This window comes from Dermochelys coriacea, chromosome 8 (assembly GCF_009764565.3).
Source record: "Dermochelys coriacea isolate rDerCor1 chromosome 8, rDerCor1.pri.v4, whole genome shotgun sequence".
NCBI lineage: Eukaryota > Metazoa > Chordata > Testudines > Dermochelyidae > Dermochelys > Dermochelys coriacea.
This window is the reverse complement of record NC_050075.1, coordinates 36455668-36483409: the sequence shown is the minus strand read 5'-3', so window position 1 is coordinate 36483409 and position 27742 is coordinate 36455668. Positions and strand designations below refer to the sequence as shown.

Below are 27742 nucleotides of genomic sequence, written 5' to 3'. Positions count from 1 at the left end.
GGGAGCACAGAGGTCCTTTCTGGTCACCCTGTGGGGGTCGAGATCATGCCAAAGGGGGAAAGGCCGAGGCAGGCCAATGACTCCAATCCCCTACCAAACTGGCGCATGGAGCTGACCAGGCACAGAGAGGCAATTGAGTTAAAAGATGGTGGCTCCTGAGTGTTCCCCAGGTGGACCAGGGAGTGGGGCAAGACATGTTCCTAACAGGTTGGTGCAGCTCTGCACCATTCCTAACATAGGCCTATGCCTTAGAGGTACAATCCAGACTGAGGGTGGCCTGTGCCTACCCCCCTGCCCTGTGGGGCCTGCGGTGGTACCAGCCCATAGCTGAGAGTAAGATTGGGAATGAGGGAGATGCTAGTTGTGGAAAGACCGTACCCCCTGAGATGGGCCACCCAGGAGCTTTGGAACTTAATGGGGTGCACACAGCTCTGAGAGTAGGGTGACTAGATAGCAAATGTGAAAAATCGGGATGGGGGTGGAGGATAATAGGAGCCTATATAAGAAAAAGACCCAAAAAATCGGGACTGTCCCTATAAAATTGGGACATATGGTCACCCTATCTGAGAGAGACCTGGGACAGCCAGCAAAGGCTTTGCAGGTAAAGCCCAGCTGAAGGCTGGTCACATGCACACAGCAATGGCAGCCTTCTGGAAAGTCAGCCTTCTGCACGTTCTGTATGTAAGACAACATGCTTTGTCACTAACAATGACCTGACCCCAGCGGTTACCAAATCCCTGCAGCATGTGCTGGCTCCCAGGGAAAGAGCATGCTGCTTCTCATCTCGCCCTGTCCTGCCACGTGGAGCGAGAGATGCCACATTTCTCAGTGTTCTGCAGTACACTTCCCAGATTCCTAGATTCCAAGGCCAGATGAGACTATTGTGACCATCTAGTCTGACCCCCTGTATAACACAGGCCAGAAAGCTGCCCTGAAATAATCCCTAGAGCATGTGTTTTAGCAAAACATCCAATCTTGATTTAAAAATTGTCAGTGATGGAGAATCCACTTTGACCTTTGCTAATTGTTCCAAGGTTAATTATCCTCTCTGTTAAACATATATGCTGTATTTCCAGTCAGATCTGTAGGCCCATATCCTCAAAGGTTGAAGAATCTGGGCTGTAACCTGTTGGAGGACAATACTAAGGAAATGATATCCCTCTTCATAAATTTAGTGCAGCAGGGACTCAGGTAACAAAGAGAGCCCTGGCTGGAGATGGTGTCAGATATTGCACACTTTTCAGGTGCAGCATTATAGTTCAGGAAGCTTGCCTCTAAAATCAGTGAGCTAATGAATACAAAATGCTTGTGATAGTATCTCAGTAGATTGCCACACCCAGCCGAGGCTCAGCTGTGCGACTGCATTAAGGATGGGTAAACCTCGAGAAGTTGGAGGTTTTGTGATCATGCAAACTAGTTTGGGCATTCACAAAACTTGCTCAGGTTCACAAGTTTTTCTGTCCTATTGCTTCAGACCTGGTATTTTTCCATCAATGATTCAATATAAGTAAAAAATAAAAGCCCACATTTTTCTAAGTAATGGGGAGCCTGTGGTATGTACCACATTAAGCATGGAAGGTTCTTTCTGCCCTCAACTGCGAGGCTCTTAGCAGTGAGACCTGGAGATGGTGCATACAGTAACTTTTATTTCATTACTATTTCCCCGTGTATCTTTCTTCACAGACGCTATATATTTATTTTGCTGTAAATTTCTCGCCAATTTCTTCTGCTGGGATTTATTCCCTCTGCCCCTCTCCTCTCATTTTTCAATCTTTCCTGAATGGGATGCAAATACAATAATGTTCTAGTTCTGGCCCACTACCTGCAAATAGACTTGGCAAACTTTGAATTCTCTATCTTTTTTTATACAGTAGAGTCTCAGAATTACGGATACCTCGGGAATGGAGGTTGTTTGTAACTCTGAAATGTTCTATAATACTGATGAAGACATTATGGACTTCAGCCATGGGGGAGTTGGGACTGCAGCCGGAGGGTGGGGTGGGGTCACAGTTCCAGGTAGGGGGGGTCAGGGCTTCTGACCCTAGGGGCCACTGGGGCTTTGGGCGGGGGACTCCAGGCTTTTGCCCCACGAGAGCACCAGGGATCAGGGCTTTAGACCTGGGGGGGAGTGCTGAGGCTTGGGACTTCAGCCTCATGACTCTACTCCTGGCTTCATCTTCGCAGGGGGGTGCTGGGGCTTGGGGCTCCTCACCGCTCTGCTCCCTGTTTCAGCTGGGGGTAGGGATGCACTGGGGCTCTCGCTATGCGGGGGGGCCCTGGGGCGAGAAACTGGTGCTCCTCTCGTAGCTAAAGCACTAATCCCTGGTGAGTCCTGTGGGGCTGAAGCCAAGAACAGAGCCATGGGGCTGAATCCGCGAGCCCTGGCGACCCTCATGGGGATGAAGCCAGGAATGGAGTCACGAGGCTGAAGCCCTGAGCTCCAGCGCTCCCCCAGGTCTAAAGCCCAAGAGTCAGAAGCCCCGTGCCCCCTTCACCTAGAGCCCTAACCGCCCCCTCACCCTGTGGCTGCAGCCCCAACCCGCCATGGCTGAAGCCATGAGCCCCAGGGTTAAAGCCCCTTGGCAGTACGGTGTTTGCTTTTTGTTTTTTGTCTCTGCTGCTGCCTGATGGATGACTTCTGTTTTCACATGGTGTCCAGTTGACCGGTAAGTCCATAACTCTGGTGTTCGTATCTTTGAGGTTCTACTGTATGTTTGTATAGTGGTTGCCTAACACAGTGGAGCTCAGACTATTTGAGGCCTTTAGGTGCTATCACAAAATAAATGTTAAATTTAGTGGCAAAAAACTGTTAACAGAGTGAAGCTTGCTTGGAGGTGGGTCATCTCCTTGCAGAATGCTAAGTTCAGTAAAACTTGAACAACCGAAAACCAGGAAACACACAGTTAAGGTTGCCCATGCAACCTTAACTCTGCCCTTTTTCAGCACAGTCCCAGTACACCCACCTTTTGTCTGCCCATGCCCTGTTGCTGAAAAGTTCAAGCTCTTCATCTTCTTTTATATCCCACTCACTCTGACCCACAGGATTCCATTGAACACTGTTAAAGGACAAAAAGAAAAAAAAGGTTGCCCGTGCCACCTTCCCTCTGCCCTCTTCAAGTAATGCCTCAATATGCACATAGCACCCACTCACACTGGCCCTGGGCACTGTATGATTCAGGAGGTTCCAGATCCTGGCATACACTCTCACACAGCCAGTTTCCCAGAAGGAATGACACATGTGTACAGTTTAAGAAACACTTCACTTGAAGACAGTAGAGGGAAGATGGCGTGAGCAACTTACATAACATAAGAACGGCCATACTGAGTCAGACCAAAGGTCCAGGTAGCCCAGTATCCTGTCTTCTGACAGTGGCCAATGCCAGGTGCCCCAGAGGAAATGAACAGAACAGGTATCATCAAGTGATCCATCCCCTGTCGCCCATTCCCAGCTTCTGGCAAACAGAGGCTAGGGGACACCATCCTGGCTAATAGCCATTAGACCTATCCTCCTCCATGAACTTATCTAGTTCTTTTTTGAAGCCTGTTACAGTCTTGGCTTTCACAACATCCTCTGGCAAAGAGTTTCACAGACTGACTGTGCGTTGTGTAAAGAAATACTTCCTTTTCTTTGTTTTAAACCTGCTGCCTATTCATTTCATTTGGTGACCCCTAGTTCTTGTGTTATGAGAAGGAGTAAATAACACTTCCTTATTTACTTTCTCCACACCACTCATGATTTTATAGACCTCAATCATATCCCCCCTTAGTCATCTCTTTTCCAAGCTGAAGAGTCCCAGTCTTATTAATCTCTCCTCATATGGAAGCTGTTCCATATCCCTAATCATTTTTCAGAGTAGTAGCCATGTTAGTCTGTATTCGCAAAAAGAAAAGGAGTACTTGTGGCACCTTAGAGACTAACAAATTTATTTGAGCATAAGCTTTCGTGAGCTACAGCTCACTTCATCGGATGCATTGGTTGGAAAATACAGTGGGGAGATTTTTATACACACTCAGAGAACATGAAACAATGGGTTGTATCATACACACTGTAAGGAGAGTGATCACTTAAGATGAGCTATTACCAGCAGGAGTGGGGGGAAGAAGGAAGAAAACCTTTTGTGGTGATAATCAAGGTAGGCCATTTCCAGCAGTTGACAAGAACGTCTGATGAACAGTGAGGGGTGGGGGTGGGGGGGAAATAACATGGGGAAATAGTTTTACTTTGTGTAATGACCCATCCACTCCCAGTCTCTATTCAAGCCTAAATTAATTGTATCCATTTTGCAAATTAATTCCAATTCAGCAGTCTGGCGTTGGAGTCTGTTTTTGAAGTTTTTTTTTTTTAAGAATAGCCACTCTCAGGTCTGTAATCGAGTGACCAGAGAGATTGAAGTGTTCTCCGACTGGTTTTTGAATGTTATAATTCTTGATGTCTGATTTGTGTCCATTTATTCTTTTACGTAGAGACTGTCCAGTTTGACCTATGTACATGGCAGAGGGGCATTGCTGGCACATGATGGCATATATCACATTGGTAGATGCGCAGGTGAACGAGCCTCTGATAGTGTTGTGATGGGCTGATGTGATGAGCCCCTATGATGGTGTCCCCTAAATAGATATGTGGACAGAGCCGGCAACGGGCTTTGTTGCAAGGATAGGTTCCTGGGTTAGTGGTTCTGTTGTGTGGTGTGTGGTTGCTGGTAAGTATTTCCTTCAGATTGGGGGGCTGTCTGTAAGCAAGGACTGGCCTGTCTCCCAGGATCTGTGAGAGTGATGAGTCGTCCTTCAGGATAGGTTGTAGATCCTTGATGATGCGTTGGAGAGTTTTTAGTTGGGGGCTGAAGGTGATGGCTAATGGCGTTCTGTTATTATCTTTGTTGGGCCTGTCCTGTAGTAGGTGACTTTTGGGTACTCTTCTGGCTCTGTCAATCTGTTTCTTCACTTCAGCAGGTGAGTATTGTAGTTGTAAGAAAGCTTGATAGAGATCTTGTAGGTGTTTGTCTCTGTCTGAGGGGTTGGAGCAAATGCGGTTATATCGTAGAGCTTGGCTGTAGACAATGGATCGTGTGGTGTGATCTGGATGAAAGCTAGAGGCATGTAGGTAGGAATAGCAGTCAGTAGGTTTCCGATATAGGGTGATGTTTATGTGACCATTGCTTATTAGCACCATAGTGTCCAGGAAGTGGATCTCTTGTGTGGACTGGTGCAGGCTGAGGTTGATGGTGGGATGGAAATTATTGAAATCATGGTGGAATTCCTCAAGGGCTTCTTTTCCATGGGTCCAGATGATGAAGATGTCATCAATGTAGTGCAAGTAGAGTAGGGGCATTAGGGGACGAGAGCTGAGGAAGCGTTGTTCTAAGTCAGCCATAAAAATGTTGGCATACTGTGGGGCCATGCGGGTATTCATGTTCTCTGTGTGTGTATATAAATCTCCCCACTGTATTTTCCACCGAATGCATCCGATGAAGTGAGCTGTAGCTCACGAATGCATATGCTCAAATAAATTTGTTAGTCTCTAAGGTGCCACAAGTACTCCTTTTCTTTTTCCTATTATTTTTGTTTCCCTTTTCTGAACCTTTTCCAAATCCACTATATCTTTTTTGACATGGGGCGACCACATCTGCACACAATATTGAAGATGTGGATGTACCATGGATTTATTTAGAGGAAATATGATATTTTCTGTCTTATTATCTATCCCTTTCTTAATGATTCTGTTCACTTTTTTGACTTCTCCACCATCACCTTTTTTGTGTGCTGTGGGTGAGAATGAATGGGTTGTAAAAGAACACAAAGGGTTGCTCAGACTCACAGATGGAAGCAGGGCTGGGGAATTTTGAGGGGAGACTGGGTGAGGAAAGTGGTCAGTGGAAACATGTGACTAAAAGAACCAGGCAGAGGAAAAGATGGGCTAGTGAAGGAGAAATAGAGCTTAGGAATAGGTTTGCAGAGTTGGAAAATGAAGAAGGGGCTCAGCAGGTACTTGTTGAAGGTGGAAGGGTAAGGAAGAAGAGAAGAGAGGCTAGTCCTATAGGAAAAGCAGAAGAGTCAAGGGAGACTACACCAAATATGAGCCCCAGGAGGATACAGGATGGGTTGAAGAAGATTATAAGGGAAAATAGGAATGGAAAGAACTTGCAGCCAGAGGGAACAGGGGAGAGACTGGAGAATAGCACAGTCACCAGGAAAAGGCAGGTCTATGTGATCGGGGACTCTTTATTGAGAAGAATAGACAGGCCTGTAATTAGAGCTGATCCTGAGAGTAGAAGGGTGTGCTGTCTTCCGGGTGCTAAGATACGGGATGTAGACCTGAGGTTGAAAAAGATCCTAAAGGGAGCGGGAAAGAATCCCCTAATTATCCTTCATGTGGGAACAAATGATACGGCTAGATTCTCGCTGGAAAGTATTAAGGGAGACTATGCTAGGCTGGGGAAGACGCTTAAGGAAATTGAGGCTCAGGTGATCTTTAGCAGGATCCTTCCTGTTCCTAGAGAAGGGCAACAAAGATGTGACAAGATTATGACTGTCAACAGATGGCTTAGGCAGTGGTGCTATAAGGAGGGCTTTGGGATGTATGGCCACTGGGAGGCATTCACGGACAGAGGACAGTTCTCTCGGGATGGACTTCATCTGAGTAGGGAAGGAAATAGACTTCTAGGATCGAGGCTGGCACAACTGATAAAGAGAGCTTTAAACTAGGAATTAGGGGGAGATGGATGGGAGATGTCCAGGAAATCTCCACGCCACATTTTAGCATTGAGAGGGAAGAAGACGAAGTAAGAAAGGATACAGCCGTGGGTAGGAGAATGTATATAAGGAGCGAGGGCGGTGTGGATACTAGTCTAATAGGTTATACTGGCTGTAGAATGACTGTGCCTAATAGGGTACAAAATGTGAGTGAGGCCAAACAGCAAAAATTAAGATGTTTATACACCAATGCGAGGAGCCTAGGTAACAAAATGGAGGAACTAGAGCTACTGGTGCAGGAAGTGAAACCAGATATTATAGGGATAACAGAAACATGGTGGAATAGTAGTCATGACTGGATTACAGGTATTGAAGGGTATGTGCTGTTTAGGAAAGACAGAAACAAAGGTAAAGGGGGTGGAGTAGCATTGTATATCAATGATGAGGTAGAATGTAAAGAAATAAGAAGCGACGCAATGGATAAGACAGAGTCCATCTGGGCAAAAATTACATTGGGGAAGAAAACTAGTAAAGCCTCTCCTACGATAGTGCTTGGGGTGTGCTATAGACCTCCGGGATCTAATTTGGATATGGATAGAGCCCTTTTTAATGTCTTTAATAAAGTAAATACTAATGGAAACTGCGTGATCATGGGAGACTTTAACTTCCCAGATATAGACTGGAGGACCAGTGCCAGTAATAATAATAGGGCTTAGATTTTCCTAGATGCAATAGCTGATGGATTCCTTCATCAAGTAGTTGCTGAACCGACTAGAGGGGATGCCATTTTAGATTTACTTTTGGTGAGTAGCGAGGACCTCATAGAAGAAATGGTTGTAGGGGACAATCTTGGCTCAAGTGATCATGAGTTAATTCAGTTCAAACTAAATGGAAGGATTAACAAAAATAAATCTGCAACTAGGGTTTTTGATTTCAAAAGGGCTGACTTTCAAAAATTAAGGAAATTAGTTAGGGAAGTGGATTGGACTAAAGAACTTATGGATCTAAAGGTAGTGGAGGCCTGGGATTACTTTAAATCAAAACTGCAGAAGCTATCGGAAGCCTGTATCCCAAGAAAGGGGAAAAAATTCATAGGAAGGAGTTGTAGACCAAGCTGGATGAGCAAGCATCTCAGAGAGGTGATTAAGAAGAAGCAGAAAGCATACAGGGAGTGGAAGACAGGAGGGATCAGCAAGGAAAGCTCCTAAATGAGGTCAGAACATGTAGGGATAAAATGAGACAGGCTAAAAGTCGAGTAGAGTTGGACCTTGCAAAGGGAATTAAAACCAATAGTAAAAGGTTCTATAGCCATATAAATAAGAAGAAAACTAAGAAAGAAGAAGTGGGGCCGCTTAACACTGAGGATGGAGTGGAGGTTAAAGATAATCTAGGCATGGCCCAATATCTAAACAAATACTTTGCCTCAGTCTTTAATAAGGCTAAAGAGAATCTTGGGAATAATGGTAGCATGACAAATGGGAATGAGGATATAGAGGTAGATATTACCATATCTGAGGTAGAAGCAAAACTGAAACAGCTTAATGGGACTAAATCGGGGGGCCCAGATAATATTCATCCAAGAATATTAAAGGAATTGGCACCTGAAATTGCAAGCCCATTAGCAAGAATTTTTAATGAATCTGTAAACTCAGGAGTAGTACCGAATGATTGGAGAATTGCTAATATAATTCCTATTTTTAAGAAAGGAAAAAAAAGTGATCTGGGTAACTACAGGCCAGTTAGTTTGACATCTGTAGTATGCAAGGTCCTGGAAAAAAATTTTGAAGGAGAAATTAGTTAAGGACATTGAAGTCAATGGTAAATGGGACAAAATACAACATGGTTTTACAAAAGGTAGATCGTGCCAAACCAATCTAATCTCCTTTTTTGAAAAAGTAACAGATTTTTTAGATAAAGGAAACGCAGTGGATCTAATTTACCTAGATTTCAGTAAGGCATTTGATACCGTGCCACATGGGGAATTATTAGTTAAATTGGAGAAGATGGGATCAATATGAACATCAAAAGGTGGATAAGGAATTGGTTAAAGGGGAGACTGCAACGGGTCCTACTGAAAGGCGAACTGTCAGGTTGGAGGGAGGTTACGAGTGGAGTCCCTCACGGATCGGTTTTGGGACCAATCTTATTTAATCTTTTTATTACTGACCTTGGCACAAAAAGTGGGAGTGTGCTAATAAAGTTTGCAGATGATACAAAGCTGGGAGGTATTGCCAATTCGGAGAAGGATTGGGATATTATACAGGAGGATCTGGATGACCTTGTAAACTGGACTAATAGGATGAAATTTAATAGTGAGAAGTGTAAGGTTATGCATTTAGGGATTAATAATAAGAATTTTAGTTATAAGTTGGGGACACATCAGTTAGAAGTAACGGAAGAGGAGAAGGACCTTGGAGTATTGGTTGATCATAGGATGACTATGAGCCGCCAATGTGATATGGCTGTGAAAAAAGCTAATGCAGTTTTGGGATGCATCAGGAGAGGCATTTCCAGTAGGGATAAGGAGGTTTTAGTACCGTTATACAAGGCACTGGTGAGACCTCACCTAGAATACTGTGTGCAGTTCTGGTCTCCCATGTTTAAAAAGGATGAATTCAAGCTGGAGCAGGTACAGAGAAGGGCTACTAGGATGATCCGAGGAATGGAAAACTTGTCTTATGAAAGGAGACTTAAGGAGCTTGGCTTGCTTAGCCTAACTAAAAGAAGGTTGAGGGGAGATATGATTGCTCTCTCTAAATATATCAGAGGGATAAATACAGGAGAGGGAGAGGAATTATTTCAGCTCAGCACCAATGTGGACACAAGAACAAATGGGTATAAACTGGCCACCAGGAAGTTTAGACTTGAAATCAGACGAAGGTTTTTAACCATCTGAGGAGTGAAGTTTTGGAATAGCCTTCCAAGGGAAGCAGTGGGGGCAAAAGATCTATCTGGTTTTAAGATTCTACTTGATAAGTTTATGGAGGAGATGGTATGATGGGATAATGGGATTTTGGTAAGTAATTGATCTTTAAATATTCAGGGTAAATAGGCCAAATCCCCTGAGATGGCATATTAGATGGATGGGATCTGAGTTACCCAGGAAAGAATTTTCTGTAGTATGTGGCTGGTGAATCTTGCCCATATGCTCAGGGTTTAGCTGATTGCCATATTTGGGGTTGGGAAGGAATTTTCCTCCAGGGCAGATTGGAGAGGCCCTGGAGGTTTTTTGCCTTCCTCTGTAGCATGGGGCATGGTTGACTTGAGGGAGGCTTCTCTGCTCCTTGAAGTCTTTAAACCATGATTTAAGGACTTCAATAGCTCAGACATGGGTGAGGTTTTTCATAGGAGTGGGTGGGTGAGATTCTGTGGCCTGCGCTGTGCAGGAGGTTGGACTAGATGATCAGAATGGTCCCTTCTGACCTTAGTTTCTATGAATCTATGAATCTATATTTCAAAAACTGTGGGGTTGGCAGAGTAAAGGTGTGTGTATGTTAACGGGATGTATTGAGGATTGCTGAAAGAGAGCAGAGTTAAGGTTGCACAGGTAACCTTAACTGTGCATATCCTCATGTTCAGATGTTTGAGTTTTGCTTGACTCAGCAGTCTGCAAGGGGACGACCTACCACCAACCAGTCTTAATTCTGCATTAATTTTTTTTTGTCATTGAATTTCCTAGGTCTTCACACAGGAATACACTGTTAGTAGTCATTTATGCAGTTGTTTATATTGTGTCCCACAGTTAGCATACTGAGCCAGCTCCCCCCAACCCTACCCTGCACATACATCAACTGTGCCCACCAGCTGTGCTTCAGTACACCTCCCAAGCTATGCCCCTGACCCATTCAGTGTGTTTCCCCGCCTCCCCACTACTGTAGCTGGGCCTCTGCACCACAATTAGGGAATGCATCACCCTGAACTCTTCACACTCTGGTATACAAATGTTTCTATTGCCTCTCTTCTCCTATAACCCAACACATGTGCAGTGCCTGGAGCAAAGTGGAATAGTGTTCGTTTGCAGGGGGATTGGGGTTCACTGGCAGAGCTCAGGGTACACAGTGGGTTGGGGTGCACTGGCAGAGCTGGGGATGCAGGGAGGGTTGGGGCGCACTGGCAGAGCTGTGGGAACAGGAGGTTGGACTGCACTGGCAGAGCTGGGAGTGCAGAAAGCATTGGGGTATACTGGCAGAGCTGAGGGTTCAGAGGGTTTGGGGTGCACTAGCAGAGCTTGGGTTGCATGGGGGTTGGGGTGCACTGGCAGAGTTGGGAGTATGGGGGTTGGGGTGCACTGGCAGAGCTGGAGGTGCAGGAAGTTGGAGTCCACTGGAAGAGCTGGGGATGCAGGGAGAGTTGGGGTGGACTGGCAGAGCTGAGGGTGCAGGGGTTTGGGATGCACTGGCAGAGCTGAAGGTGCAGGGGATTGGGGTTCACTGGCAGAGCTGAGGGTACAGAGGTTGGGGTGACCTGGCAGAGCTGGGAGTGCAGGGGGGTTGGGGTGCACTGGCAGAGCTGAGGGTACGGGGGTTGGGGTGACCTGGCAGAGCTGGGAGTGCAGGGGGTTGGGGTGCACTGGCAGAGCTGAGCATGCAGGGGGGTTGGGGTGAACTGGCAGAGCTGGGAGTGCAGGGGGTTGGGGTGCACTGGCAGAGTTGTGGGTCTGCAGGTTGGGGTGTACTGGCAGAGCTGAGGTTTCAGGGGGTTGGGGTGCACTGGCAGAGCTGGGATTGCAGGGGGGTTGGGGTGCACTGGCAGAGCTGAGGGTTCAGAGGGTTTGGGGTGCACTAGCAGAGCTTGGGTTGCATGGGGGTTGGCATGCACTGGCAGAGCTGAGCGTTGCCATGCCTCCCACACCTGAGTCCATAATCTTTCTTGCCTGCCCTACCTTATATCCCTGTTCATGCCCCGCCCCATAACCTCCCTCCCCTCGCTGCAGCCCCAACTCCCTCTGCTCCTCCTTCCCAACTCCTCCCTCCCCTAACAGCCCTCCCTTCCCTGTAAGCAGTCACATGTCTGCTTCCTCCCCCCACCCAAAGACTGGTTCAATTTCCACAAAATAAAATTGCCAGCCATGATCCACAAATTCCTGCCACCTCCAGCCATTCAATCCAAAACTCTGTCTTACGTGGGGGGCTCTGATTAATTTACCCATAATTCCCTTAATGGAAGGGTGAGTTCACAGCCATCCAGAGGGCTGGGATTCATCCAGGCATTAATACTTCCCTGGTTAGCATTACGAGGCAGCAAAAGGGAACTATTGGGAAGGGGGTGGGGAATGACTGTAACTCAGGAACCCCTTAGTTAAATGAGCCCAAATTAGGATCACTATTGCTACCCTATGCCCTGTGAGGCACACTAGATTTCAAAGCGAGCTGAATAAGTGTTTGGAGTTTAGCATACTTACAAGATTTGAGCTTTAAAACATATAAAACAGCAGTAATGGAAACCCTTTAGCTTTTTCCCTGTTTTTGGGAAAGTGCACATAAAAATGGATGTTTTATAAAATACTGTTCTCACTTTGGGTTCCCCAAAGATTTAGTGGTAGGTTCCATGTGCTATCTTGGGTAAAACTCAACAGATTGAGACTGTTTTGACCTGCAACATAGCAATAGTTTGATCTTTAGCTCTGGGCAAAAAAAAAAAAACCCACCTGGAAACTTTTTAAAAAATTGTTATTTTTTTCCCTGCCCCAAACCGCTCCAAATTTGAGTCACTAACCCTACCCTCTCCTGAGGCACAACGAACCTTAAAGAAATCCAATTAAGCAAGTTGATTTTAGAGGACTTTAAAAGGTTGCCCTTTAAACAGACACATCATTAACTCTAGTGGCACTGCTGCACCACTGTAATAATTTCTCAGATCCCAGGCAGGTATGTGCAATAAACTTAAAGATAAATAGGATGCCTGTGAAAGCATTCAGGTGCCTCTGTACAAAGGAGCCATTTGCATATAAATCTATCTGTATCACTAGTGGTGGGTGGACTTCAAAAGGGTTCGGATGGCTAAATATCCAGAAGTTTGGGGTGTTTTATCCAAATCACACTGAATCTTTTTATCCAAGCTCACATTTCTCCAGAGATATCCAGGTGACCTCCCTTCACTTCACAGCCCTAGGGTTGCCTTCAGACTGCCAAAATGTGCATCCCATGCACTGCACTTCGTGGCCTCAGCTTCCACTCCCCCATCAGGGTGAAGATCCATGGAGTGAATCCACTGTAGCCACCTCTTCTGTGCTTTTCACACTGAAGTGACATTTATTAAGCTTTCCCCTGCATTGCATTCCAGAGGGACTGTCTGAGATCTTGCATACTATTGAGATCAAGGGTGAAATTTTTAGTCCTCTGAAAGACTTAGAAAGCTAACTTCAATTTTCAGAAGTGACTTGAGAACTTAAGAGCCTAATCCTCATTGAAAGTTCATGGGATTTGGGCACCTTAGGCACTGGAGAAAATTGTACTCTAAGAGGCACAATATACAAACTGGATGGGAACAACAGGGCTGGGGCCAAGACCAGATTCTGTAGGAGCCTTCAGCGGGAATGGAATAGAGGACTTTATCCCTTGTTGGAAAGAAGGATCATGGTCAGAGTTGCAGTGGGAGAGAGGTGGGGAAATGTTGTAGAAAGGACCAAAAGTTCAGGCTGGTTCTTAGTTTGCCCAGACTTGTTTTCCTATCTCAGAAATCTTCCCATGGTGGAAGTCACATGTATCTCTGCCATTTCTGGAGAGACCCTCACCCAGAGGTGCCGGAATAGGGGAGGCCAGGGGGCCATGGCCACATCACTTTTTAAAGTGGGAGGGCTATGCTCTCCCACCTTTTTCTTGCATTAAAGGTGAATGACAGGGGGAGGGGGTGGAATGGGGTGGAGCTTGGGGAAAGCGGCGGGGCAGGGGTGGGGTCTCAGGGGAAGAGAAAGGATGGGGCCTCAGGAGGAAGGGGTGGAGCAGGGGGTGGGGCCAAGGTTCTGGCACTGTTGCCCCCCACTTCTAGGGAGCTTCTGGCACTCCTGCCCTCATCCCCCTGCCAGTAGGACATCTATGGACATACTTTATGTAGACTCCAAGTGTCTGAAAATACACTGTGATACAGTGACATCTGCATGGGAGTCAGGCATTGCACCACTGGCCTAACCAAACTGGCACATGACACTATCTTGATTTGACTTCACCACAGACTCTGCTGCTCCTGACAGCAGCATTTTGGAGGCCATGGCTACACTACAGAACTTACAGTGGTGCAGCTGCACCGATGCACCTGCGCCATTGTAGTGCTGCTAGTGCAGACACTCTAGGTCAACAGGAGAGAGCTCTCCCATTGCTAATTATTCCAAGCCTCATGAGCGGTGGTAGCTATGGCAGCAGGAGAAACTCTCCCGCTGACATAGCACTGTCCACACCGGCGCTTAGGTCGGTGTAACTTATGTCACTTGGGGGGGGCGGTGGCTTATTCACACCCCTGAGCAACATAACTTATACTGACGTAAGCTGTAGCGTAGCCATAGCAAACGTCTAGTGTCATCATGTTCAAACATGCCATGATATTCCTCCCTATAGCCCCACTTTCAGAAGAGGTTGTGTGACTGTGAATTGACTCCTCTGGGAACCTGAGACAATGATACAGTAATATAGGTGGGATTTCCTTACCCATTGAAAGTTACCAGGAAGTGGAGATTTTCCAGCCAGGGGTTAGTAGCAGCATTTGCAAATTATTAGCAATAGTAAAATAGCATTAGAAATAGTAAAAATATTCTAACCGATAATGAATAGGAAGCTCAGTCTGTTTAGTTGATCGAAGAGAAGATTGAAATCGACTTGATTACAGTGTATAAGGAGCAAATATTGGGTACTAAAGGGCTCATTGAGCTAGCACAGAAAGCTAGAACAGGAAGTTCAAGCCAAACACATTCCAGATAGAAACAAGCCATGCATTTCTAACAGAGGGTGATCAGCCCTGGAACAAACTACCAAGGGAAGCGGCAAATATTCCATCTCTTGAAGTCTTCAAATCAAGACCAGCCTGGACTGTCAAACCCAAGTTAATGGGCTCAGTACAGGGGTATCAGGGTGGCCTGTATTACGCAGGTCAGACTAGATGATTTATTGGGCCGTTCTGGCCTAAAAATCTATGAATAATATTTTGCACATCTATACTGGCTTTAGTCTGAGGTTCACAAAGCATGTTACAAACACTGATCTGCCTAGCTTCCTAGCAGAGTCTGAATGTAGGAGGTGAGACTCTCAGCTGCCCCAGAGCTCCACACAGTGCATTCAGGAGTGAGTGGGACAAGGTTGGCTGTAAGCTGTCTTTGGATGCCCTGTTAGAGGGGAGTCCTCCAGCTCAGAGGTGTCTGCATTCTGCCTTCTGGGTAATCAGTGAAGTACAGATGGGGAATCATGCAGCCCTAGACTGCACAGCCCTCCCTCACACAGATGGGGAACCTAGTCTGGGCCCCTCCTCATGCAGTAGCACATGCTGGTGTGTTTGTGTTTCCAACAAGGGAGGGAAATGTTACAATCAAAAAGAAAAAAACAACATCCTCTCCATTTCTAAAGTGTTCAGAGAACATTCCGCTTTTTAAGCCCCCCCCCTTCAAAACAGGTAAATGTAGGACTAAAGCAATTTGACAGTGTTCCTTTAAACAAGTAAACATAAGAAGTTGAAACACAGCCCTTTTCTTTTCTTGTTATTGCCACTGAATTATTTGCATATCCATAGTGTATCCGCTAAGCATTCACTTGGCAAGAAAAAACAATTCTATTCTACCCCTGAGCAATAGTACAGAATTAATCTGTCAACATGTGTTTGAACTATAAAGCTTTGATCATGCTAAACGTTGCATTTGGTTAAAAAAATAAACAATTCCTCCCCTCTCCCCCATAATTTATCTGTAGACAGGTAGAAAGTACTAGTATGAATTTGGCAGAGGGAAGATGTCTGTTTTCTATGGAGAATGGAGCTGTCAGTAATTCAGGCAGCATTATATAAAAACTAGCATGCCCCTCTGCAGCTAGTACGTCACATTCATCCCTGGTGTAACTTCAGTGAAGTCAGCAAAGTTATGCTGAAGAGGAATTTGGTGTCTAATTCCCTTTTCCTATGTGAGCCAAAAATGCGGATGCTACTATGATTATGACAGTAGGTCTATCCATGAATCACAGAAAAATTATACATAAGAACTAAAGTGCTGACCATAATCTAATCATCCTTGAAGTCAGGTTGAATGCAGACATTTAAAAATATATCAAGACGACTGAAACTTTGATGGGGCATATATAATGGAATAGGAGAGAAACAGGAAACAGCCCCAATCTCAAGCTTCCAACTTTCCTCCCTTAAATTAAATGTATCTCTTGGTCTCTGATCTGTTGGCTGATAGGGATCTAGCAGTCACTGTAGGGCCAACAATTCTTTTCAATCTAATGAGTATTAGGATCTCCCCAGGATGAGAATCCGGGGCAAACTATTCCGGGTGGGGGGTTGACAATGGGAGGCTCTAAAGTAGTGATACTCAGACCTCAGTGGTTCAGGAGCCAAATTAGCGATCAACATTACCCAAAAGAGCCACAGTCATGTGACTTCATTGGTTCATTTACTATTATATCTATATCTATATTATTGTCACTGCAAAATGACTGACCAAGTATCATTATTTTATCAACTCCAATTGGTTAGTAATATAGTAAAACCATCCTGATTGGTTAATAATTAAATCACACAGTGTTTTAATATCATGTACCGCAAAGAACCACGGGAGACATATTAAAGAGCCACTTGCAGCTCCCAAGCCTCAGTCTGAGTATTGTAGCTGCAGAGTGTATAATATACAAAGACTGCTGCCAGCTGGAGCCCAGCTGACTGAATAGGAGGCAACCCTGGCCATTGTGATGTCACCAAAGGGTAGGCAGCCTGTGCCAGGAGAGGGAGTTGGGTGATGAGAGAGCTCATTTGGGGTCAGAGAGAGAGAGGTCTGTGGGCTAGACAGAGGGATCGGGGAGTCAGGGACAGGTAAGGACAGTGTGGGGGAATTACCTAGTTAGGCTAGGAGAAAGGATGGAGAAGGAGAATGAGGAAGAAAGGAGCCTTCATTGGTTTTGGAGAAGCATTTGAATTGTTCAGGGTTAAACCTCCAAACTCCAACTTTTGAGGTTCATTCCTATGGGTCAAGTTAAAAGAACCTTCCGACGAAGCAACTTTTCCATCCCTTTGGACTGGCCTTGCCAACAACATGCTACATGCATCAGTGCTAAACGTCGTGGTTCCAGTGCCTCCCATGTGTAACTCTGCCCCGCAACACTGAACCCCAATAACTAGACACACTGAGGGATCTTGTCCAGGCATTTCACTGGTTTGCAGCTGCCTGAGCCACAAAGCGAAATCTCTACCCTCTTACACCACTGTAATGACCGGAGTGGAGTTCCTCTGGATTTGCAATTGTGTAACTGATGGCTGAATATGGCCCTATGCTTGCAGATCATCCTGGTGCAGTACTAGTGACTGTGGGAGTCATGAGACCCCAGCAACTGGACAGACTCTCAGGGACTTGTTCCAGTGCAGCTTTATTGTCTATCCCTTACCATGGAAAACCATTGAGAATGCTCTCTCCATAACCCCAATACAACAGGTTCCCCTGGCAGAGTGCTGGAGCTTCCTGCAGTGCCTCTGGGGAGTAACAGCATTAGGTGGAGTAGGACACTTGCCATTCACCACTTCCAAATAGCTCTATCAACCTGTGGTACTTGCTGCCAGTCTGTGTACGTAGTGACAGTAATGCTAGTCTCTGAGAAGGTTGCTCGGTAGTACAGAGCTTGCCTACCCCTCTTGTCAGGTGGCAGCTGGTGAAGGTGATTAGCAGTGGGCAGGTGAGTAGGAAGGTGACAGGCCTAAAATGAAAGGATGGGTTTGCTGACACCTGGCTGCCTGAAGATTAGAAAAGAACAGAATATTGATATAAAGGAAGCCTGATTAAACAAAGCAGAGATTAAATGCAGGAACTGTACATAAAGCTTTTAACTTTATTTTTCCATTCATCACTATGCACTTTTATTTCTAACCATAGCCTCGAGGATGCTGCCAGATTTGTTCTGTGATTTGTCCCCTTTTCCTCCTCCAGATGTCCAAATGGATTCTTCGGACAGAGATGTTTGGAAAAACTGCCTTTGCGATTGTACATGCCAGATCCTAAGCAAAGTATGTTTGAAGACAAAAAATGCACCACACTACTTAAATCTCCTGGGCACAGCGCAGCACTGGACTTAGAGTGGTCTAGCCAGGGGTGTGTTTTGATAGAATGTTTGGGTTAGGGAAACAGGTAAGGGATCAGGCTGAAAGCAAATCATAGGAATCATGGAAGGGATCTGAGGTGGCATCAGGAGGGGCCGCATTTCAGTCCACTTCGATATCATTTTGCTATCTTGTTTCTCTCTTTCTGGTTTTCTTTCTTTTGTTAGGTGTCCGATCGAATTCACTGGGGATCGGTGTGAGCACTTCGCAATGGTCAGCTTCTCCAGTATGTCTCTTTCTACTTCTCTTTCTCCCTGATTATTGTAGCACTGTGTGACATCTTTAAAGCAGGTTCTTCCATTCCTTAGGGCCCCGTTCTCCTCTTTTTGTGCCCGCGTAGCTCTGGCTGACATTAATGGGAGCTAAGCGAGTGCTGCTAAGAGGAAAATGAAAGCCCTCGCTGTCTCACAATCATTTTGAATGGTTCTTGCTTTCACTTGTAATTGAACGTAATGTAGGTTTTTACAGTTTGCTCTTTTCATGCAAAATCCAAATAGGCAAAGATTTTCAAGTGTGCTGTGGAGAACAGGTTGAGTGATAAGAAACCTCTATTAACATTATTATCACATGAGGAACTGCTTTGCACAATACACAGGAATCCTTTACTGAACTTTGAAAGTGGGATCTGTGAGTTTCTCTGTACCAATTTGGGAATGATAGGTAGAGTTGGGCTGAAGACCACCAATTATTTCAGAAGAATGGCCATACTGGGTCAGACCAGTGGTCCATCTAGCCCAGTATCCTGTCTTCTGACAGTGGCCAATGCCAGGTGCTTCAGAGGGAATGAACAGAACAGGGCAATTTATTGAGTGACACATCCCCTGTCATCCAGTCTGAGCTCCTGGCAGTCAGAGGTTTAGGGACACCCAAAGCATGGGGTTGTGTCCCTGACCATCTTGGCTAATAGCCATTGATGGACCTACCCTCCAGGAATTTATCTAATTCTTTTTTTGAACCCAGTTATACCTTTGGCCTTCACAATATTTCCTTGCATTTTCTCAGAGACTAGGCTGTGTTTAGTTTTCCAGCAGCTAAGCAAAACTTCACTCACTGTGAAATTGATATTACCCATTGCAAGCTTTGAGTCAAACCCTGACGTCTTTTCTAAGGGCTGGATTATGGCTGTTCCTTTCAGAAGTTCTGGGTGGTGCACCTCCTGAAGGGGTGTAGCCATAGATATCCCTCTCTGAGACAGAGTTCCTCCCACATCTCCCCATGGAATATGGCAAGACAGTGCCTGATTTAGATGACTGAGTTCTTCCTTTTTACTAGGTCCCTGTTTAGACAAACTCCCTTTGTATCCATGTCAGCAGGAGTTTGTAGTGGGAGTGTAAAACTCAGGGCAAAATTCTGATCTTGGTGTAAATCAGGAATAAGACCATTGAAGCCATTGGACTTGCTGTGGATTTACACCAGTGTAACTAAGAATCCAGCCCCAGTTAAGGACATCAGACATTGGCCTTTTTAAATGGCCAATTATGCAACCTTTACACGGAGTAGTATATATGTGAGTAGCCCCCTTGACTTCAGTGGGCCTGCTCATGTGAGTAAGTACTATGCAGAGTGAACAAAAGTTGCAGAATCAGGCCATTTAATTAGCAGCATACAGTCAGTTAAACAAAATGTGCAAGCATTTGTTGTATCCAGTCACAAAGTGTGTGCTCACTATGCGATCCTTACTACCTGGCTTACAGCTGTGTTCCAAGTTCTGGTAGGTCAGCCAGTCTTTCAGAATTTGTGCATTTTTGAGATTTGTGAACATGGGCTGGGAGCTTCTAAAATGTTTGCCCAGATATTTCTCCTTAGCTTTTATCATTGTTTCGCTGCTTTGCAAAATGTACACTCCGTGCAATATAAGGATTTACGGCATTGCAGAGGATGTATTTTTAAAACTTGCTCAGTTCATCCGGCTATTATTTGCCCCTAATTTTCATCAAAGGAAAGCCTTATAGCTAAAGAACACCAGATCCTTATAAGTGAAACTATACAAAGGGGTCACCATTGAGATGTCATTATTTGCCAACAGACACCACATACCCAGTGGTATCTAAGATCTGTCCTTACAAATTCCTAGAACACCCCTGTTTCTCCTTCTACTTATAATAGTAGATATCAGTAGTAACTATGTAGTAACAGCTGGGAAATGTTAACTTTATAATAATTTCTACTGCATGCACAAACAAGATGCAATGGTCTTTGTCAATGAGGATATGGCTAGAGGTGAGTGAAAATTGGATTTCTGTTCCATGGAAAATTTTGCTACTTTAACATTTTGTTTTTTTCCCAAATTGGAACGCAAAGTTTAAATATCAACTTTTTGCTCAGAACAAAACATTCCAAACAAATTAAATTTGGAAATAGCACAATGTTTTCTTTCAGTATTTTTGATCAAAATAATAATAATTTTGATATTTCTGAATCAGAACGTTTTGTGAACTGACTCAAAATATTTCATTTTGTGCTAGTTCAACATTAAACTGCATTTCCCAATAGTAGCACATTGACATGTGGGAGTTATAGGTCAAGTAGGACACCTCTATTCTCTCCTATGGGCTCCCTGGCCAGACCACATTTACTATGATGCACCCACAGCTATGTGACTCCCATGATGCACCATATCACTTGGTCAGAAGAGAGACTGTAGTGCATCATGGTTTGGTCAGGGAGAGGCATCATAATTTTTGCAAAGAAGTTTTGCCATTTTCTTGCAATAAAAATAGCTTTTTTGTGAAAACAATGAGTTCTTATCAGTGAGAAGTGCCTTTTGTTTTGTCGGAACATTCATGGGAAGAACAAACTATGCTTTGATTTTTTTGCAAGACTATAAAAATGCGATTTTTTCATTGTTGGTGAGAATTTTTTGTTATATTCATGGTTTAAAATGACACTGTCAACTTTAAAATCACATATTACAATCTAACCCATTTCTTGACTGACATCAGTTAATCACCCACTGATTATTAAATGTCCAGGTTACCTTTCACTAATTATTTGTTTATTTTTTACATTTGTCTCAGCTTCAATAATAATAATCAGAGAAGTGAGGTTCACCTTTATTTATAGCTGGTTTCATTTCCAGGTTTGCAGTGCTGCAATGTTTGGATTACAGGCATGGCAGAGGAATATGTATTTGGTTTCAAATTTTTCCAAATGGAAGATTTAAAGGAAAAAAATAACATTTCTCTTGGGTTTTTTGTTTGTTTGTTTTTAACAAAATCTATATATGGGGCCCAATAAAAGTTAGCACCACGCCTTTAATTATCTTTCCAGTTCATGCTATGCATGTGATGACAGATCAAAAACTGAAACAGATTCAGATGGGTCCAGGAAAAATTTCCAGGGAAAATAAAAGAAACATGCCTTGTGATTCATATTCCGAGCACATTGTCAATGAGTAATAAATCATTAAATAAAATAATGAATCATTATGACCACTCTAATGTTTTATTAAATGCTTACTAGTTTTTTTAGATGCTCGTATCCTGATTGGAGCCTCTGTGCGCTAGTGCAATATAAATATTAAATAATCATTGATGCGGATGGCAAGGCATAACCCAAAGGCTGAGGCTGATTCTTTGCAAACTGATATACATTCAGGACACTAACCTGACATAATGATTAGACCCTTCTGCTGCATCTCGGCCAGATACTGAGGAGGATGTACCTAGGGTTCCATCAGGCCAGATGTAGAGTGCTTCCTGAGAGTGACTGCATCCTGGCTGGGCTAAACCCTGGAGTCCATACTCTGTATTTACTCAGACCTTGCTCAGGTAAAACTCCCATTGACCTAAGTAGATGCAGGATCATACTATCTATTTGCTAGATAGCACTGGAGGTTTGTTCTTCTCTGGTAGAACAGAAGAATCTGTTCCAGACACTATGATATGGAGAAGCTGAAATAATTGGATGATTTCTCCCCCCATAAAAAGATTTTCCGCTTTGCTCTTTTGATCATGTGATTCAGTGGCTATTGCGAATCCCTAGTGCTAATTTTTGTCCTTCTGCAGTACCTCCAGAAGCTGTTGTCATGAGAAATTGTAATGATATTTACTGCTATGTGACAATACAGTTAAAATATTGAAATTCAGTTTTTCTGTGGATCATGCTTATACTATTTCAGTTTTTCATCTGCTGGTGGGGGGATTTTTTCCAGGTCAGTACAGAGAAACTCACTGAAATTAGCACTATTGGAAGAAATCTGAAGATTCTTAACTCTGTTTTGATTTAGCCCTTATGCTGGTGAATGGCAACTGATGTCAGCTGGTGTTTGCCTGAGTAAAATTTGAGTTAGGATTTCCAGATTTGTCCACAGAAGGTTACACTGAATACTGCATTTAGTTATTTTTTGTTGCAATGCAAAAATAATCAGAAATGTGTGGAAATACTGGAATGAAAGCAAAAAGTATGAATAATAGTTATCTATTTAACAGAACGGTGGTCCTTGGAGATGTTTTGTCCATGTGGCTCCCACATGTGGTGTTATGCATGCGCCCTATAAGCAGCAAACATGGGAGCTACAAGGACAAATACTCAAATTAGAACTGTTGTTTTACTTTATTTATTATAGCACCTTTCATGCAGGGTGCCACAAAACATCTTTAGAGACATTTGCAAAAACAAAGGGTTAAAATGGCAGAGGAAGAAATGACAGATTTATTGCGATTAAAAGATATCTAAGATATATATCAAAGGATAAATAAAATAAATAAGGTCCTGATCCTGCACTGGATGGACACATTAGGATCCCTGTGACCATGAAGAGCTCTGTTGATTTCCCTGGGCTCTGCACAGGTTCAGGCATCCAACCCTGTGAAATATATTGTAAGATCAGGACCTGAACACCTAAAGTTGATCATGTTTAAACAAGTGGGATAGAAGTGTTTGCTGTATAGATACCAACAGGACTGTGACCTACATTAGAAAGACATTTAAATCAGTTTTAATTTAAATTGAAGGAGAATAAACAATTAATTTTAAATGCATACTGAATATAATTAAATATATAAAAGAGAGATGTACCTTTGATATTTTAGAGTCCTATTAAATTAAAAGAAATAGTCTAGGCTTATCTCCATTGTTTATGACTCATCAAATCACTTTGTGAAAGTATTTTTCATTTCACATTCTTCATGTTTATGTGTAATTATGTCTCTGAACAATTATAATTACAGTGTATATAATAAAAGTAGTATATATACAGCAATATGGATATTATAATCATCATATAGATTGCAAGCCAAGAATGTTGAAACATAAAGCAATAATCATATCTTCTGCCAGCTTCTAAAAGTCATATTGCATAGCTGTGATGTAATCAGAGGACTGTGAGGGTCACAGTGTGAAATATGACCTCAAGTGTAAAACCTCAGTAAAACAGAATGACTTTGGCAGCATTTTAACCAATAAAAACGTAATGTGCAAATGAAGAAAAGTTAGCTTTCCTGATTGGCTGAGTTGACTTTAATGTCACAGTCTTACCACCTATTATGCCTGCTCTCTCCCCATCCCATTGTTCATAACAATAGCTAAATCAAACTGTAAGTTTAAAAGAATTACACTATTTGTGTTCCATGTTTGTAATTTTTCGGTGTTTCTTTATTAAGCCCATGCTGTATCCTGAGGTGCCAACAGGCTTCGTCTCATGCATATCAGCATCCTTTTATATCTTTGCATAGTCTGATAGTGCAGTTATCTCCCCCCACCCCCTTTAGCCCCTTGACTATATATGGTAGAGTGACTGGACTGGAAGTTTACAGTATAGAACTATCATGTCTGTAGCCTGAAAAAGTGATGAATGTTGCGGCATGGTGACTTGGTGTTACCCACAAAGTCTCTTTTGCAACGTAAGGGACAATAGTTTCCCGTTGAAAATTTAAAACTCCAGTGTGTGGCCCAAATTCTGCACTCAGGTATAATTATACACCTCCCATTGACACTAGTAAGAGTTGTTGGTCTGTATTTGTTCCCAAACATGGGCCTTGTCCAAAGGCCTTTGAGTCAATTGAAGTTTTTCCACTGAATTCAATGGCCTTTGGATGAATCCCCATATACTTGCATAGGAATATGTTAAAACAGTTTTAAAACCTTTGTTTTAAGCATAGTACAGTTTCAGTTATACTCTGCTCAGGTGCCCAACCCTACCTCAGATCACAGGACTCAGTAATAGCAGCAGCTTGCTTGGATTCTTGAGCTTATAGAGGAGTGAAATTTTGTCTGTTTATTTTGTTCACATCCACTTCAAAATGTTTCTTTCGCATAAAACATTATTAGGCACCACACGGTTACACTACATATACATCAAAATATTTTTATTTAGATTTCCACCATCTTTTGCTTCTGTTTTCCTGCAGTATGACTGTGTAGCCTGAAATGCAGCAAAAGAGCTAGGTCAAGACTCAACAACGTAATTTGCTAACAAAACGTTACAGCTGCATAGCACTGACTGCACAATCCCTACTCCATAAAACCATTCCATTGTTTCTGATATGCGTTGTTACCATATAATCCTGTTCCTTAAGGAGCCACGGCTTTGGATGTACTGATGATCTTTCCTGGCTGAGGAAGCCTCTTAAAGCCATAGCTGCAGCAGCTATTGTCTCTTGGGTAGAGTCTTCTCTCTCTTTTCCTGACTGAGCTGTCACAGCACACTTAGCCAGATCTCATGGTTTTCAGTTTTATTAGCATCACTAACGGACATCACAATGTCCAACCCCAGGTTCCAGTTCCATTAGTTGCGCAGATTGTTATAAACTTTCTCAAGACATCTGGCCAGCACAGCGGGACCTAGCCATGTGATGATGTGAAGTGATATAGGGACAAAGCACAATCAGGTGGTCAGTGATCTCAGCTTGTAGGTGGACCTTTAGCAAGCTGTTTCCACTGGGAGCCTGTACTTCATAAGGCTTTTATCAGCCTTTTCACTTACATTATAGCACAAAATCCCATATGCGTCTGGAAGTCCACACTGCACTTACTTCTCTATAACCTTGGGAGGCAGGTGTCTGGGAAAACCTGAGAGTGCTAAGTCCACAGAACATGGCATCTTAATAGGCCTTCATGTGCTAAGGTCATGGGAGTCATAGATTTTGAGATGAATTCTCAGGTGCAAGTGACAGAATCATTTTCAGGTTTAGTCTGACACTTCATTCATTGAAATTCATTGAAAAAAGCCTGATATTCTGTGATATCTTGAACAGTGGGCCATCGTCTTCTTGTTGGCATTAAGGTGACTACATGTTCCTCAGCCTAGGCTGGGACAAAACCCATTAAGTCAAAACGTGATGCCACTGTGGCTTCCCAAAATTTAAAACAAAATTGCTTCCCAAAAGGAAGACTGAGTTATTCTAACCAATCCCATCATCTCCTAACCACTCAGGTTATACTTCTCTTCCTCTTGAGTGCTTTACTGTTCGGGGAATCTCCAGCAAAACTGAATTAATCTTGATGATATTCTTGCAGCTGCAGGTATGTTGCTGTTAAATAAATATTAGCAATAAAATGGTCAGAGATTCTCCAGTACTGAATACGTCACAAGTTCAGGGTAACTGCACCTGTATTTCCCTCTTCATAGTCTACTCCAGGAGCGTCCAGTCAGGTCTCCAGCCATCACCTGTCTCTGGGCCTGGACCCTTGTCCACTCCCTTATGACTGGGGGTTTTAAGGCTGCCTAGCTCCCTGCTTTACACTGTGATATCTCCAGTCTGCCAGTGCCTATGCATTGCTTTCTCTCTGAGGGCTATGACCAGCATATTGCCAGCAGTTACAAATTACCACCCAGCTCTTTCTAAGCAAGCACATTTATTCTTAAGGTTAAAGCATTACAGAGAATACATAATAAAAACAATAAACAGACTTAAACACACACATACCTTACCAGAAGCCACCTGCCAGTCTTATGTGGCCCTCATAGGTCAGTCTTTCCAACCCTTCCACAACGGTTGTGGCCCCTCTTGGACAGAAGCACCTGCCCATTTTTTGGATCAGAAAAAAATCCTGTGTCAATTCAAACTCAGCCTTTTAGATTTAGTGACTCACCGGAATCGCCCCCCCACTGTTTTTAATTCCTGGAGGAGCTGAGGTGACCGTCCCACATGGAATAGAATGCAATCTTACATCAACCGTTCTGACATTTAATAAATGGTCCCCAAAGATACTGCATGGGGTTGCAATATCTCTCTCAGAACATTTACTGGATTTTATTTGGGAAGTCCAAGTTTTCCTGGGTTGGATTCTCATCTCCCAGGGAAACCCTAAGAGTTGTGATTTCTGCATTTGTGGTCAGGTCTTAGGCTTCTCTCAGTCACCCTGGTGGAATGAGGGAGTTACTGTATTGAAGTCAAGGAGTAATGATAGTAAAACCTGTGTAAGGGAGAAGAAAATCAGGTCTTGTCTTTCCTTAGTGAAGGAGCTAAACCCCTAGTGGTCCTTCCCAAAAGACTGCACTGTTTAATACTCAATCTAGAGTTAAAGGTAGCAGCAAAACTCTTCAAAATACTTGACAAATTTCCCTCCAGTTACGCTTCAACAATAAATGTCTCAGACACATGAGGGACTATTTTGTTTCCATCTTCAGCAATACATCTGCTTGGATGTGATGTTGTTACCATGATGACTACGCTTGACCTGGGGAATTTTATCAGTGGATCTCATGAAAGCACCCATGCTGGGACTTGGGGACAGTTTTTACCTTTGTTTCTCTGCACATGACTATGCTTGTGTCACCAGGGCTGGTACCAAAACCACCGCTCTTGCAAAGATGACTTTCTGAAGAATCTTAGGGCTAGTTTACACTAGAAGTGCTACAGTTGCACTGATGCACCTGCACTTCTGTAGTGTGTCTGGTGAAGACACTCTGTGCCAACGGGAGAGAGCTCTCCTGTCTGCATAATAAAACCTCTTCTGTGAGAGGTGGTAGCTATGTCACTGAAAGCTGCTCTTCCGCCAACATAGCGCTGTCCACACTGGTGCTTAGGTCATTGTAACTTAGTCATTCGGGGGGGGGGGTTATTCACACCCCTGAGCAACATTAGTTATACCAACGTAAGTGGTGGTGTGTACAACCAAGTCTTTAGTAACAATATTGGTCGCCATTTCTTGAGATCATATCTGTCCTCCTCCATTTTATTCAACAATATCCTAAGGGACTGGGAGAGCCTTCTTTTTCAACCGTCTGCTGAAAAGATTGCCAGAGCTCCGCTCAACAGGTCCCCAAGGGTTTGTAAAACACAGAGATAATTCCCTTACACCCTGGTGAACTGGAGATATTGAAAAAAATGGTGCTATAAACAACACCCCTTCCAGCGAAGACAGTTCAGGGATCAGCATGTTAACTCAAATGTCTATATTTAAATTTTATCCAGCTGAGGTTTGTGGAATAGTTTAGAATTTTGTCACACAGTGTAGAATTCTGCTAGGTCCATTTATGATTTTTTTCTTCTGAGTCCTGAAAGTTCACCTCAAGTTTACTATTCACTCTTTTCCGGAAAGAAATAACACCAGTCTGGTGGAGAACCCAGGGTCTTGTTCATCCTGCTGTTGATTTTTCTAAGTGTGTATTCTGCTTTATTTTCTGCTTGATGATGATATTAAAGTTGACGTCTATGACGTAAAATGGAGCTAACTTACACTAATTTCTGATTTAACCTAGTATAGTCCCCATTTTTCTTCCAGATTTTGTACTTAGCTTCTTTTAAAAATTTAATCTTGAGAAATCAGTTGGTGTCTTCCCACCAGTCTGCAGAGAAATCATACAGCAGCATCTTCTAATCCTTAGAGA

The 27742-nt window shown here is 43.6% G+C and overlaps 1 protein-coding gene across 3 annotated transcripts in view; it reads left to right on the top strand.

Moving 5' to 3' along the window:
- NRG2 (neuregulin 2) overlaps positions 1-27742 on the top strand; it is a 293165-nt gene that overhangs the window by 224877 nt on the left and 40546 nt on the right. For all 3 annotated transcript variants that reach the window (XM_038412862.2, XM_043520453.1, XM_043520452.1), the window contains one exon: positions 17798-17874. In XM_038412862.2, the coding sequence (XP_038268790.2) occupies positions 17798-17874 (77 nt within the window). The remainder of the gene's footprint in view (positions 1-17797; positions 17875-27742) is intronic.